This window comes from Talpa occidentalis, unplaced genomic scaffold (assembly GCF_014898055.3).
Source record: "Talpa occidentalis isolate TD23 unplaced genomic scaffold, MPIMG_talOcc4v2.1 talOcc4.7, whole genome shotgun sequence".
In the NCBI taxonomy this organism is placed as follows: Eukaryota; Metazoa; Chordata; class Mammalia; order Eulipotyphla; family Talpidae; genus Talpa; species Talpa occidentalis.
In genome coordinates this window covers 23,082,077-23,096,926 of record NW_023605083.1, presented here as the reverse complement: position 1 = coordinate 23,096,926, position 14,850 = coordinate 23,082,077, and the positions used below count along the sequence as shown (strand labels likewise).

At 42.1% G+C, this 14,850-nt stretch overlaps 1 protein-coding gene across 2 annotated transcripts in view; it reads left to right on the top strand.

Moving 5' to 3' along the window:
• The window catches only part of RCL1 (RNA terminal phosphate cyclase like 1), an 80,456-nt gene that overhangs the window by 27,924 nt on the left and 37,682 nt on the right, over window positions 1–14,850 (top strand). For both annotated transcript variants that reach the window (XM_054689819.1, XM_037491903.2), the window contains exons 6-8: window positions 5,707–5,832; window positions 7,517–7,673; window positions 12,334–12,437. In XM_054689819.1, the coding sequence (XP_054545794.1) occupies window positions 5,707–5,832; window positions 7,517–7,673; window positions 12,334–12,437 (387 nt within the window). The remainder of the gene's footprint in view (window positions 1–5,706; window positions 5,833–7,516; window positions 7,674–12,333; window positions 12,438–14,850) is intronic.

The following is a 14,850-nucleotide window of genomic DNA, read 5'->3' as shown; positions in this document are numbered from 1 at the left end:
CTGTTATTTTTATTTTTTTTTTAAAGATTTATTTATTTATGCATATGAGAACTGGGGTATGGGCCAGAGGTGTGGGGGGTGAGAGGATTCACCAGAGACAGAGTAGGGAACAGAACAGGCAGATTGACCGAAGTACATTGCTGAGGGGAGCAGCGGGTGAGACGGGACAGGTCTGCTGCTCCATGTGGGTTGTTTTTTGGCTGGCCGGCCGGCAGGGCATGCTATAGAGGCTGCTACAGCTTCATAGGTTGCGTCTTAACCCTTTGTGCCACAAGCGGGGTCCCTGCTATTATTTTTATTATTGTTTGACAGGGGATGGATTAAAGATGTGATATGAAGGTCTGTGATAAGGATGGCTCTTGATCCAGCTGTCTGGAGGTGATTTGAAGCGGGTTGGGAGGAATTTTGAATTGTGACTCAGTTAGGATTTGGTCAGGGATAAAAGAGTGTGACAGTGGTGGTGGATACAGTTTGGTGTAGTAACCAAAGAAAAGAAAAAGGCTGTGGAACAACAATAAGGGCCCTGCTGAGGCTGCAGTTGTATCATGGTGCCAACTGCGTGACTGTGTGGCTGTGTATAGTAGCAGCTGGCAGCAAGAGAGAGTAGAGACAGCAGGAGGGCCAGTTTCATCCAGGGATGGTTATGATTGACTGGGTGAGTGTGTGGAAGTCTGAATTGGAGGGAGTATTGATGAGCGTTTTCTTTGTAGTGACGACCAGTGTACTCCTTACTAGTAATGTAGTAGGGGCTTGCCAGTCAAGAAACCAGGTGGTCAGGGGAAACCTTAGAAACCGTAACAGGTTAAAGATTCAGTCTAGTGAAAGTAGATATGTGTGCTGTGCAGAAGAAACAAGCAATTGTGTTGAGGGAAGTGTGTTTTTGGATTTCAGATATTAAAAGTGGTAAAATTCTATGTGCTGACAAGATCTGGGTAAGAGCAGGTGTTGGATGCCAGGGCACTTGATAGGTTTGGGGAATGACTTTCTTGGGGTTAAAGGGAAGTTTGACAAAGTAGGTAGTCTTCTCAGGATTGGGGAAGATGCTTAAGGTCAAATTTGTATTCCTCAGGGGACTTGGGAGGAAGTTTTACTTGGATGAAAAGAAGTGTGCAATGAACTAATTTTTCAGAGACCCAGGTGAACTTATTAGTAAGTGAAGAGGACGTGGAATAGGGTAGGCCTCACAACCACCAGGTAGAGAGAGCTGTTGTTGAGATAAAAGATCAAACTTACACTGTTGCTTGAAGTTCTTCTAAGGATCAGGAACAGTGAATTTATATCGAAAAACGCTGGATATGGTCTGTTCTCAGCATGGCTTTACCAGAGTCCTTCTAAGGGGCGCATCCCCTGTATGTAAAGAGAGAGGGTGAGGGAGAACCGCCTCCTGTTCTGGGAACCCCCAGGTGCGTAGTTAAATTGACTTCTGAAGGTGACGTTTAACTCTTAAATTCTCTGATTTTGAGGAGATTAAAACAGGTTATGGAGAAATGGAAATGCAATATGAGTGTTTGTTTTCTTTTACCAAATATGTCTTTTTGTTTCAGTTACTTATAACTCAAGCCTTGTTTGTATTAATGGAAACATTGTATTTCACCATATAAAGGACCCCAAATTAAACTCTTTGATGGTCATTGAATTTTCTTCTGTTTTTCACTGTTACCAAAATATTGTGGCAGTGGCCTTACACCTGAAATCCTACCTCACTGCCAGGACTATTTCAATTTGGTTATTCTCATTTGAGATTTGTTTTCTTTTTGCTGTATCATGGCAGTGAACTGTGCTGAGAATCTATCCTCGCTAGTCTAGAAATGTGATTTCCAGCATGTGTTTTTTGACAAAGTCTTCTGTTAATAACACGAGTGTGACAAGGCTGTCATACTCGAGTCCCTCCTGTACTCTCTGTACTAGGTGCACAAAACCTTCTGAGGAGGGCTTTGATGACCACACTGGGAAATGGGGAAGCCCCTGGGGTTGTATGGATGAGAATGTGAAAGCTAAGAGAACTGCTGTGCCCCTAGGCACCTGCGGTGTGACTTTGTTCCTCCCTGGCTTCTTCGTGGTTTTCTTTGAGACTTTCTTATGTGGAATCTGAGCCAGAAAGACTGGTGAAGTCCTGAGTCCCACCCCTTTCTTTTTAAAGATTTATTGTTTTTATACAAGAGCTGGGGTACAGGCCAGATGCACGGGAGGGTGAGAGGATTCACCAGAGACAGAGTGGGGAACAGAACAGGCAGAGTGACCAAGTACACTGCTGAGGGGAGCAGCGGGCAAGACAAGAGAGGTCTGCCTTGCCATGTGGGATTCTCGCCGGCCGGCCGGCCGGGATCAAAACCGTGCTGCAGAGGCTGCGGGCAGCTTCACAGTGCAACGCTCAACCGCCTGTGCCACTAGGGAGGCCCCCCACCCCTTTCTTGAGGTGGGGTGGGACATCTGAATCATCCTCAGTACACCTCTGCTTAGAGAGCCTTTCTCTGAACTCCTGAGGAAAGTTATTGCAGCACCGGTCTCAGATCCCTGTCTGCAAACCAAATGTTCCAGCCACTGACAGAACTGCCCATTTTATAAACACCTCCAAGGAATGTGGGTTTGAATTGAGATCCAACTTTCTTGGCCAGTTTTGGAGCCTAGGATAAAAGAACTCCCTTTGGAAAAACCTTTAGCTGGTTTTGTGGGTTTTTTTGGTTGTTGTTTGTTTGCTTTTTAACCACTGTTGGGCTGAGCTTGAGGTTTTGTTCCTCATAGGAGGGATCAAGGTAAGAGAACTAGCTCTACTCTTGAGTGTGTTTGTGGTTTTAACTGAGTCACCCCCCAAAATGCTTCTTTTCCCTTTGTGAGGGGCATAGGTTTAATCTTTGTTTAACGCCACCCATTCTCATTTTCTACCTACCTGATGCAGGATGAGAGAAGGGAACACTGTGTTTTAATTTTGTGATTCTGTCCCAGTAGTGATGATTTGGTATATAAGAATTAAAAGAAAAAGCTTGGGGTAGAAGCAGAAGATTGGAGAGAGTTGTAATTTTGGGGACAATTTGGTTTCCTTTCTCTAACCATGGAGGAAAGTGGTTAGAGAATCTCAATCTTTTCCCCCATTCCTACCCTCTCCCCCACTCTCCCTCTCAAATATACACAGTCTCTTTACCTTTCTCTGACCTTGAACAACAGGAAGGGAGAAGAATGGGGGGGAGCTTCTTATGGACTGTAACTATGAATCTGTCTTGGATAGAGTTCTTCATATGGTATTCATCAGTGGGCTTCAGGAGGTACACATTTCCCTGAAATGGTCTGCAGAAGGGTGTGTGTGTGTTTCAGAGAGTCGATAGCTTTTTATCACATTCCCCTGAAATTGTCTGCAGTAGGGTATATGTATAAGAGAGTCTGTAGCTTTTTATCACATTCCTAGAGGTCTCTGATTTCCAGAAGGATAAGAAACTATTTTGGATTTGAATGTCGAAGTAACAGTAAGAAAAGCAATAGTTAACATCCACTGGACTCTTGCCACCACCAGGCACTATGTGCTTTACATGCATTATTTCATTTGAGCTTCCAGACCCTGAGGAGAGTATTATGATTATTCTTCTCTTACTGATAAGGAAATGGAGGAACAGAGACCAGCATATGAGATCAGAGTGACGCACTTTGCTGGAAATGGGATTTGAAGGTGGATTGTCTGATTCTAGAACTCATAGTCATTCCTTGGTAGGGCCTCCTTTCCAAGCCAGGTGGCTCTGTGGCGACTCTGAGATGTAGCCGACTTTAAAGCTCCTTTCCTTTTTTCATTTCACTGCCTGAATTCTAGCATAGGTTCTCACTGGCCTTGAGTTGGCACTATTACCTTTTGGTTTCCACATCTCTGGAGGCATTAGGGGAGGAAGTTGTCTTTGGGAAGCTGGATCTATTTAATTTTGAATCTTAGATGTTTTCCTCAATGTGAGTTCTGGAACCAAGAATCTGTGACCCTTGCCCCAGAATTACAGTGAGTATAAAATAAGATGATTATGTACCTGAAAGAGCTTTGGGAACCATGAATGCTCTAGGTTTATGTGTTAAGATAGGACAGCTGTGCTTTCCTGGGAAGGGTGGGCAGCTTCAGAAGAAAATCATCCCCCAGGTCCAAAGGGTATGAGATCCGGGACTGTTTGTCTGAGATGCCTGTGGTCAAAGTACATTCTGGACAGAGAGGTGGTGATGTAACTGGGCTCTGTGTGCGTATTGAAAAATCCCTCTTTGCTCTTTCCTCATTTCGGGTTTGTCCTTTGAGTCAAGTCAAATATTTATCACATATTTTTGAGTACAAAACTAGTGTATTAGAGAGTTCTGAGTTATACAGAAATAGAGTCCTTTCCCTTGTGGAGTGTGTGGTCTTGTTGAAGAGCAAGAACAAAATGTGTGTGTATGAAGGAAGATGTCTGGTAAGTTCAATTAGTGACCATAGGTGGGCACTGGGCTAGAGGGTTTCAGGAGAGAAAGAGAACTCTGGGCTGGAATAATGGAGGCAGGCAGTCCAGGTTGAAGAATTTGGATAATTTGGAAGGGTGGGGGTATGATGGTGCCAGACTGGGGATGAATACTGACCAAACTGAAGAGTTTTGATAGTGAGATCTGGAAGAGCTTAGAGTTACAGGGGGATTCTCATGGAGAAGGATTGTTTTTACAGTGGGGTGTTCAGGATGGATCATAAAAGGGAAGAGATGGCGTCAGTTTCTTTGCACAGTCTCTGAGCTTTTTGTTTCTCTAGCTCAAATGGAAATTATGTTATTGAAAGTAATTTTTGTGTGCAGGGATGGGCACATCATATCCCTTGTTTTTCCTATTGGAAACCCGATTAGGATATTAGGTAGTGGGAGATGACATGTTACCTCTCTGTTTCTATAGTCCCTCATCCCACATACAGAGGAAGCTCTTGACTGTATATTGTAGATTAAAAGTGTTCAGTACATTTTTTTTTATTTGATTTGTGATTTAGGGACAGCAAGTCTCTGCATTCAAATCTAATATAAGCTACTAGTTTCCACTTTCTCAAATATCAGCCTTTTCATTTGAGTTACCAATTCCTTCCTTCCTTTGCTTCCTGAGTGTGCTGTGTTGTAAAAGTGCTAATTATCAGTGTTATGACCATAAATAGCAGGTATGGGAAGCCTGTATCATTGACAAAATGGGGTAATTGATATTTAAATAACTGAAAATAGGCTCTGTAAGTTTAAAACAAATAAACCTTTTTAGATCTTTATAAACAGCAGCTGCCTTATGCTTGGCCTGACCCAGGTAGTGTCTATCCTTTCCTTTGGTCCTGAAAAAGAAAGATTATAGCAGTGAGGGGGGTCAGAGGATATTTCACCTGGCTGTTGTCATACAGTGAGAGAGTTGTCTTTCCATGTCCCAAAATTGAGCTGAACCATTTCTAGGGGAGGGAATGTTAGCAGGAAGTCTAGAAGCAGAATTGGGAAGTACTTTATGCTTTCCAACTCTCTATATTGTTTGATTTTTTTTTTAACCAGAGCATTTTAGCCTTTTAAAATTGCAGTGTAAAAATTATAGAGTGATAAAAAAATTAGGTTGTGTTACTATAAAGTAAATATAGTTGGGAAATAGACTGTAATTAGAAGTCCTAGTTTGTTATTACAGTTCCATAGTATTTGCTAGCTTTATAACTGACTTTTCTTTGTTCTGGAGTCCCAGCAGAATGCCCTCCTTAACTCTAGGTTGCAGGTACTCTGTACGTGTATCACCTCAGATGGCTAACCGGATTGTGGATTCTGCAAGGAGCATCCTCAACAAGTTTATACCCGATATCTATATTTACACAGACCACATGAAAGGAGTCAACTCCGGAAAGTAAGTCAACTCCAAAAGTGTTTTTGGAGGCTAATTCTGAAGCTGCCCCAGCTATTTTCTAACTACTGTTCTGAATGACATTAATGCTGCCAGCTCTGAGGTTGGGCAGTCAGAGGAAGAATGATTTCAGAATTGATTTCCTTCTGACTAACTGTTGTCAGCAACAGGCATCTTTTGAGTGCCCATCATATGGAAAATGTCACAATGGCCAGCACTGGGAGTGGAGGAGTCTAGTCCCTAGGCCTAGGGCAATGAAAGCCTAGTTATTAACAAATAGTGTCTTGAACTTTAAATCCCATCTACACTCTGTACACACACACACACACACACAAGTTCTTCCACCCTGAGTAAATAAAATCTAGTGAAAAAAATCTTCTCTTGGTCTAAGTGCCAGTCATCTTCTCTCTCCATTAAGGGGAACACACCACCAAATACTTCATGAACACATGTGTTGAATTGTTAAAGGAGGCGGGTTCTGTATTGTGATTGCATATAGCCTTATTGCTGGAAAGGCTGCTGCACCTTTCCTGGTAACACATTTACTTAAAAGTCATTGGGCAGGGCCTCCCCGGTGGCGCAGCGGTTGAGCACTGGGTTGCGAAGCTGCCCACAGCCTCTGCAGCACCAGTTCGATCCCTGGCCACTGGGTGAGGGTCCCACATGGCGCACACACCTCTCCTGCAGCCCGCTGCTCCCCCCAGCAGTGTACTTTGTCACTCTTCCTGTTCTACTCTCTGTTCTGGCTGTGGTGAATTCTCCCACCCTCCTGTGTCTCTGACTATACTTAGTGCTTAAATAAATAAATAAATTAAAAAAAAAAGATTAAAAAAAAAGTCATTGGGCAAAGTAGAATCGCTGTATCAAATCTGAAAATATTATGCAACAAAACTTGCTTTTAATTGCTTATGGACTGATTTTGGTATGTGTCAAACTGGTTGTCACTAAACTCCAAGTGGTCAAGAACACTTGTGGTTTACTATAGTGGCCCAAGTTCCTTGTCCCTGGACACTTCTCCAGAAATGTTTGTTGGATGAGTGAATGAATCAGCTGAGGTTTTGGACAGCAGATGTTAGGTTCTGGATGTTGGGGGGGTAGAAATAAAACAACATGGCACCAGCTCATTGATTATATTAATTGAATTCTGAATTTAGAGACGTCCCTTAGGGACAAAAGCATAAAGGTGTTAAGCCATTTCTGGCTTCTGTTGTATTTTTTATTATGGGGGGAAAAGCCTGATATTCTCAAGAGCTGTAATCAGATTATTCTCCAGGTTTCTTATACTTTCCAAACGGGCTGTGAGTAAGGGCTGAGTAAGTGCTATGGTGGAGAAGTGGCTTAGGCTCTGGAGTCTGGAAGACCTGTGTTTGAAATGTGTCTCAGCCACTTTCTAGCTATGTGGATGTAGTTAGTTAAGTTCTCCATTTCCTCATTTGTAAAATGTGGATGATGATATCTATCCTGCAGAGTTGTAGTATCAAAGCTCCTAGCTTAGAAACTGGCACAAAATAGGTGCTAAGTGTCTGGGAGTCCTTGTTATTATATGTGTTGATGGTTAAAAATTCTCAGGGCAAGTTCTTTGACAGTGGAAGAAGGGTGTGCAAAATGCTGTTTGTCTTCTCTTATGTGGTGATTATGAACCTTATCTCATTATCCTTATTCAGTACCTATACTTTTGTATCCTCAGGTCTCCAGGTTTTGGATTGTCGCTGGTTGCTGAGACCACCAATGGCACCTTCCTCAGTGCTGAACTGGCTTCCAACCCTCAGGGCCAAGGAACAGCAGTGCTTCCAGAGGACCTTGGCAGGAACTGTGCTAAGCTCCTGCTTGAAGAAATCTATAGGGTATGTCTACAACCTCTGCAGGTTCTGAAAGAGGAACCATCAGGAAGCGTTCTTCTCTCATATTTCTTGGCAACTCTCTTACAAAAGCTTAAGCCAAGGAGTTAACCTAATCATAGCCATTAAACAATTTATCATGAACTAGTTTAGTGGATTACTAAACTAGTTTTAGAGCAGAGACCTAGCCCTGCTGGGTTGGAATGCAGGCTAGGTAAATTTTAATGGTGAGAAGAGAAAAGAACTTCAGCAGAATCATAAAGGGAGAGAAGGTAAAAAACCAAAGCAAGTGAGGTGTGACTGGCAGTTGAAGGCCACATACCACCCCGAGCAAAGTGTGTACTTTCTCTCAGTTTCCCCAGGTGCCCAATGGAAGGGGGGCATTGTTTTCCAGGGAAGCTGGAAATCTAGATTTGAATGTGACAACTGATTCAGAATCAAAATGACTTCAGCTTTTTTGATGCTGAATTAGTCCAATGTTTGATGCTAACTTTAGTGGTTGTAAAAGATGGGTAGTAACTAACTAGAAGTTGGGGTAAGTGATCAGGTTGCCCTGTTTGTTATTTTGTTCAGGAATTTGTCATCTAGACATTTGTGAGAAAAGAATGTGCATGCGTTACGTGCATCCCTATACAACTCTTGTTGACTTGGGCAGGTTTCTTTCCTCTGGTGACCTGTAGGGCCTCTGTCTGACCATGGGAACCCTTCTCTTCCAGCAGATCTGGGGGAATTGGAGGCATCACATTACAGAACAGCTCAGTGGGAGCCTATAGGCACAGCTGGAGTTGGGTTTTATATCCCTATAAATAGCAGATCATAATCCTTCCAGGCAAAAGCATAGCATGTCTGTCCACAAGAGGAAAAAAAAAAAACATGCAGTCTGGGTTAGGTTATTTAATTTTTTTCTTTAATTAACTTCTACTTCAAATCATTTCATTGTCCTTGGTCCAAGGAGTTAACCTGATCCTGTCCATTAAACAGTTTAGCATGAACTAGTTTAATGGATTACTGAACTAGTCTTAGAGTAGAGACCTAGCCCTGCTGGGTTGGAATATAGGCTAGGTAAGTTTTAATGGTGAGAAGAGAAAAGAACTTCAGCAGAAACATAAGGGGAGAGAAGGTAAAAAACCAAAGCAAGTCAGGTGTAACTGGCAGTTGAAGACCAGTTTTATTTTTTTATTTTTTGAAATCTTTAAGAAAAGTTCCTTTGTATGTGTCTAGGATTTTTAATTAAGAGGATAAAATAATGTATTTATGAATAATTCTCTATTCTGTGGCATGACTTTATTTATTTATTTATTTATTTATTTATTTATTCATTTATACAAGCACTGGGTACAGTCAGAAGAGTGGGAGGGTGAGAGAATTCACCAGAGCCAGAGCGGGGAGCAGAGCAGGCAGAAGGACCGAAGTACACTGCTGAGGGGAGCAGCGGGCTGCAGGAGAGGTCTGCGCGCCATGTGGGACCCTCCTCCGGTGGCCGGGGAGCAGCCGGGGGAGGCTGCAGGCAGCTTTGCAACACAGCGCTCAACCGCTATGCCACCGGGGAGGCCCATCATGACATAATTTAAATGAATAATAAAAATATTGCCTTTGAAGTTGTCATTTATTTTTACTTAAGTTTGAATCTTTTGATCTAGTCTCTCTTGTTCCATTTATGCCTCATCGATTACCAATACTTCTTGACTTTATTTCAGGCTTCCTATGTGCACTATTTCCTGTTGATCTTTTCTGTCGTCTCCATCCACTACCCACCTCCACCTTCCCAGACCTGGGCTACATGTACTGCCTGTCACCACTTGCAGAGATGAAGTCCTTTCCAAATCCTTTCTAACACCTTCAGTCTAAATCTTCTCCTAAAACACTGATCTAATCTTTTCACTCCTGTGTTCAGAGACTTCCATTTGCTTCTCACTTCCAAGATAAATTAAAAACTCTTGACCAGCTTAGAAAAGCCCTACCTTAATATGCCTAATTCACCTCCCTGTGTTTCATATACTTATCTGAAGACAGCATGCAGCCCCCTTTTAGTCTCTGGATCGTGTTTTTTCTCATTCCTTCTCCAAATCTGTTACTCTCCAGGAGCCACTTAAGTTCCTTCTTCCCCAAATCCTCCCTCTGGTGCAGGGTAAGAAGCACTGGCTGTCCTATTGCTCTGCATAGCTTTGGCTTCAGGTTAAATTGTGTCTAGGTTCTGCTCATATATCACTATTGCAGTGACATTGAAGCCATTCACACTAAGGATTGCATCCTTTGCTGTAGAGATCGCCCTGCTCTCTCCTTCCATGGTGTCCTATACACAGATCCTAGCATATTTGTTAGATTAAAATACTGGTCCAGTACATAATAAAAATCATTTGCGATTGGTGGAATGGCAACCATGGTGATAGGGAGCAAAGACTAAAAAGAACAGTTTAATTTAATTTAGTTTTTTTTGTGCTTTTTTTTGTTTTTAAATATTTATTTATTTATACATACAAGGCTGGGGTACAGGCCAGAAATACGGGGGGTGAGAGGATTCACCAGAGACAGAGTGGGGAACAGAACAGGCAGACTGACTGAAATACACTGCTGAGGAGGGCAGCAGGCGAACCAGGAGAGGTCAGCTTCACCATGTGTGTTGCTCTCTGGCTGGCCAGGGATTGAACTCGTGCTGCAGAGGCTGTGGATTGCTTCATAGTGTGGTGCTTGACCCCTTGTGCCACCAGGGAGGCCCGAACAGTTTAATTTTAGACACTCTTATGAAAGAACAAATTTTTATTCTCATTCTTCTCCATAGTTCAGGTTTTCCTTTTTGGACCCTCATAAATGCTGTGATTTCTCTTACTGCAAAATTTGCTAATTGAGATAAATATTGTCCTTTATTAATTCAACTAGTTTAGAAAAAGCAATAGATTTTCATAAAAACTAGTAGTAGTATAAATCCCCTTATTTTTTTACTGCATTATCTGACAGAATGGCTGTCTGTTCTTGAGAATTGTTTTATTCATTAAAAGGGGGGTGTATTTATATAAATAGCATTAAAAGGAGGGGGGTGTATTTATATAAATAGCAATGAGTGGCTACCTATTATATTCAAAATCTGGAAGAGTCTAGCCTTGGACAGTTGTGTTGTGGTCAGAAACTGGGTTTCTTACTGTGATGTCTACAAAATCTGTAGAAATTCAAGGTTATCCTGCTTTCACTTTATACAGTATTAGCTTGGGTTTTTAACTAAAATTATACTAGAAAGAATGAGCAGAAATAAAGACAGTTTTGGGCCTCCCCGGTGGCGCAGCAGTTGAGCGCTGGGTTGCGAAGCTGCCCACAGCCTCTGCAGTGCCGGTTCTATCCCCGGCAGCTCCCCGACCACCGGAGGAGGATCCCACATGGCGTGCAGGCCTCTCCTGCCGCCCGCTGCTCCCCTTAGCAGTGTACTTCGGTCCTTCTGCCTGCTCTGCTCCCGGCTCTGGCTCTGGTGAATTCTCTCACCCTCCCGTGCTTCTGACTGTACCCAGTGCTTGCATAAATCAATCAATCAATCAATCTTTAAAAAAAAGAAATAAAGACAGTTTTAAGCCACTAATTTAAACAATAGTAGTATGCATCCAAAAGAAGCAAATGCCTGAAATGTTTGAGAAATTCAAGAATGAAAGAAGAAAGAAAACCAAAGCAACTGTACTTCAGGAGAAAGTTTTTTTTTTTTTTTTTGTTTGTTTGTTTGTTTTTTTAATTTTTTTTATAGAGGCATGGTTTTTTTTTTTTTTATTTGTTTGTTTGTTTGTTTGTTTTTTGTTTATACATGCACTGGGTACAGTCAGAAGCGTGGGAGGGTGAGAGAATTCACCAGAGCCAGAGCAGGGAGCAGAGCAGGCAGAAGGACCGAAGTACACTGCTGAGGGGAGCAGCGGGAGGCAGGAGAGGTCTGCGCTCCATGTGGGACCCTCCTCCAATGGCCGGGGAGCAGCCGGGGATTGAACCGACGCCGCAGAGGCCGCGGGCAGCTTCGCAACCCAGCGCTCAACCGCTGCGCCACCGGGGAGGCCCCCAGGAGAAAGTTTTTGAAAAGACTTGTGCTTATTGATTTGGTGGGAAAAGATGAAAAAGTGGTGAAAAATAATACATAAGATATAAGAATGGAAGGATGTGATTTCAGTAGTTCTCCAATTTTAACATATACAGAAAAAGATAAAGAGGAGAAACTAATGTAATATGGCAAGCAGTTTGGATCTATTTGAATAACTATCGTTAAGGCCCTTTAAGATAAAGGTCCTTTTATTTCTGAGTGACTGTGGTGTTTTATGACAGATTAAATAAATGTAAGTCATTGAGTTAATGCTTGGTAATTAACTATACATTTCCTAGAACTGATTATATATTTTTTGATTATATGTCCTGCTGTTATTTTAATTATGAAGGGAAAGTTTTATCTTTCACAGATAGACTTGAATGTCCATTCTGTTAGTTCTAGTTACTACAATTTGCATTGATTTAACTATAGTTGATGTAAAGATTACTCTTAAAAGATCCATGTTGTATTTTATCATTGCTTGAACATCACAATCTGGTTTTATGTGGACTCTGCTATTCTGGGTATCCTTTTCTGTTTTCTTTCCTCTTCTGTTTTGTTGGTTTTCCACTCTCTTGTTGGTATAACGATTAACTTTTAAAGTGTTTATGTTTATAGGGTGGATGTGTGGACTCGACCAATCAGAGCCTGGCTCTTTTGCTCATGACCCTTGGACAGCAGGATGTTTCCAAAGTCCTGCTAGGACCACTCTCTCCCTACACGTGAGTTGTTTTTTTGAACCTCTTTATTCTGTCCAGTTTAATCTTCCAGTTGTACAAGATGACAAAGGTGTTGTACCATGTATAGCCTGGTACTGTGAACATCTGGTTGTACTGATCCTTAAATGAGTCAGAAATTGTCATTCCTGCTTATTTTGCTTCCTGTTGCTGTCATTTCCTTATTCCCATGCCATTAAATTAATGTGATATCTAGTAGACAGTACTTGTGTCTGTACTTCATTTTTTTTCCATTTTAGGGAAAGTAAACTGGTTCTATTACAGCTTGGGTTTTGTTGTTAGTTTTTTTAAAAATCCCTCTTTCCCCTAGCTTTGTCCAAGATGGTAGGATGTGAACTGACTGGAAAGAAAGAAAGAGACTGAGTTTATAGGAATGCCACTGGACTAGTAGGGAGATGGTAGAAATGAGTCTGAGACCATTACATGTTAACAGAAATTGATTGCAGAGGTATTAAATTAAGTACTCACCAAAAAGAGCAGCTCACATAGGAAGATGTGAATTATAACAGCACAGTGAAAGAAGCACTTCCCAGTGATAGTAAATGAAGTTGCTGTAAACAGCCTGTTTGAGCACTGTTATATCCCTGTGTGTGTATATACATGCTTATATACTTGAAGGTCATTATATGGCCATCTTTGGGGCAGAGGGGTTGTGTGGGAGAAAATATTAAGGTAGATATGAGACTGAACTGTCCTTTTTCGGTTATCATGGTACCGATGCTGTATATCTGAAAGGTACAGTACTGTGATAACTGAAGAATGGTGGTGCCATCACATTGAGAAAGGGGTGAGCATTGCCAACGGGCAGTGACTGTCAGAATATGGCCTGCGACTGTTGGGTGGAGGGCTGGAGCATGAAAGAAATTCTTTGGGATATTTCTTCTTTTTTTTTTTTTTTTAAGATTTATTTCTGCATACAAGAACTGAGGTACAGGCCAGAGGCATGGGGGGTGTGAGAGGATTCACCAGAGGCAGAGTGGGGAACAGAACAGGCAGAATGCCTGAAACACACTGCTGAGGGGAGCAGCGGGCGAGTCACGAGAGGTCTGCTGCACCATGTGAGTTGCTCCCTGGCTGGGGATTGAACTTGTGCTGCAGTGGCTGCGGATAGCTTCATAGGTTGCGTCTCAACCCCTTGCGCCACCAGGGAGGCCCAGTTTCTTTCTTCTTTTGAGTTGGTGTTGAGAGGCTTTTTTGGAACAAACAAATGAAAGAGAATACATTCTGTTTGGCAGTGGGGGAAGACTGATAAGCAGGAAACTGGTGAGGACCACATTATCTTCTGATAGCTTGTGTAAAGTATTTCGTAGGACAGGAAACCTGAAATTGAGTAATCCTCAGAGGCACACTAACATCAGGAATCCATCCTGCTAAAATAGACATTATAGTTAAGGCATCTGGGGAGGAGATGAGGGTTGGGAGTACCGTATCCTAGTACACAGATTCTCTTCCCTAGAGAGCATTCTGGAAGCGCCTGATAGCTCTGCAAACACCATGGCTCTCTTCACCTTTTTTGTTTCATTGTTGCTGCTTTTCCAGCCTCTTCCTCATTGCAGCTGAAGGCCTGGCTGCTTGCACAGCACGAGGCTGTGTCATGTGGCATTGGCAGAACATTGTGAAAAATGGAATATATATTTAATTTTTATTTTTCTTTGCCCTTTAGTTTTGTTTTAGACATTTTTTTCACTTTGACTTCAGGGCCTTATAAAACTTGGAAGTCAGCAAACTCCCTGGAGATGGTCAAAATGTGACTGGACATATAAAAAATTCCCTTGTCCTCCTTGACACCCTCTCTTCCTCAGCCCTTCACCCCTATCAAACATTAATGGCAATGTCTTATTGAATCCTTGCCTACATTTATTATATCTCTTGGAAGCAAAGTGTCTGTTCTGAATATAGCTTTACACAGGGAGTAGGACAAATTGCAAAACTGTTTTGAGACTAGGGTTGGGACTTGCAAGACATTCTTCCTCTGGATTACTAGCCTCTCAGGCTTCATGCAAGAGGGGCTGCCAGGCGGTGGGAAAGGGTAGCCTCCCTTTTTCATAAGTTAACACAAGAAAGGGTAAGAGATTTGGCTTTCTAAAAAGTTGCATTTTTATGGGACCCTTTTACCCTTCATTACTGTGGGAGGGGACAGTAGTTCAAAATGATAAAGGACAAGGATGGGAGGAAATGTGGGTCCTTCAGGAATGATAGGGAAAGGTAACATTGTGTGTGTACAGTTAAATGTGGGAAAGGGGCAAAATCCACTGGGGCAGTTGAGGTAGGGAAAACAGTTTATCCTAGTTGGATTCAAGAGTTTTAGAGACCAAACTATCTCACATATTTTTATGTGAAGTTAAAGTCAAAGGAATCTGTTTTTGAAGACCTCAAATTTCTCAAAGAAAAATAGAAA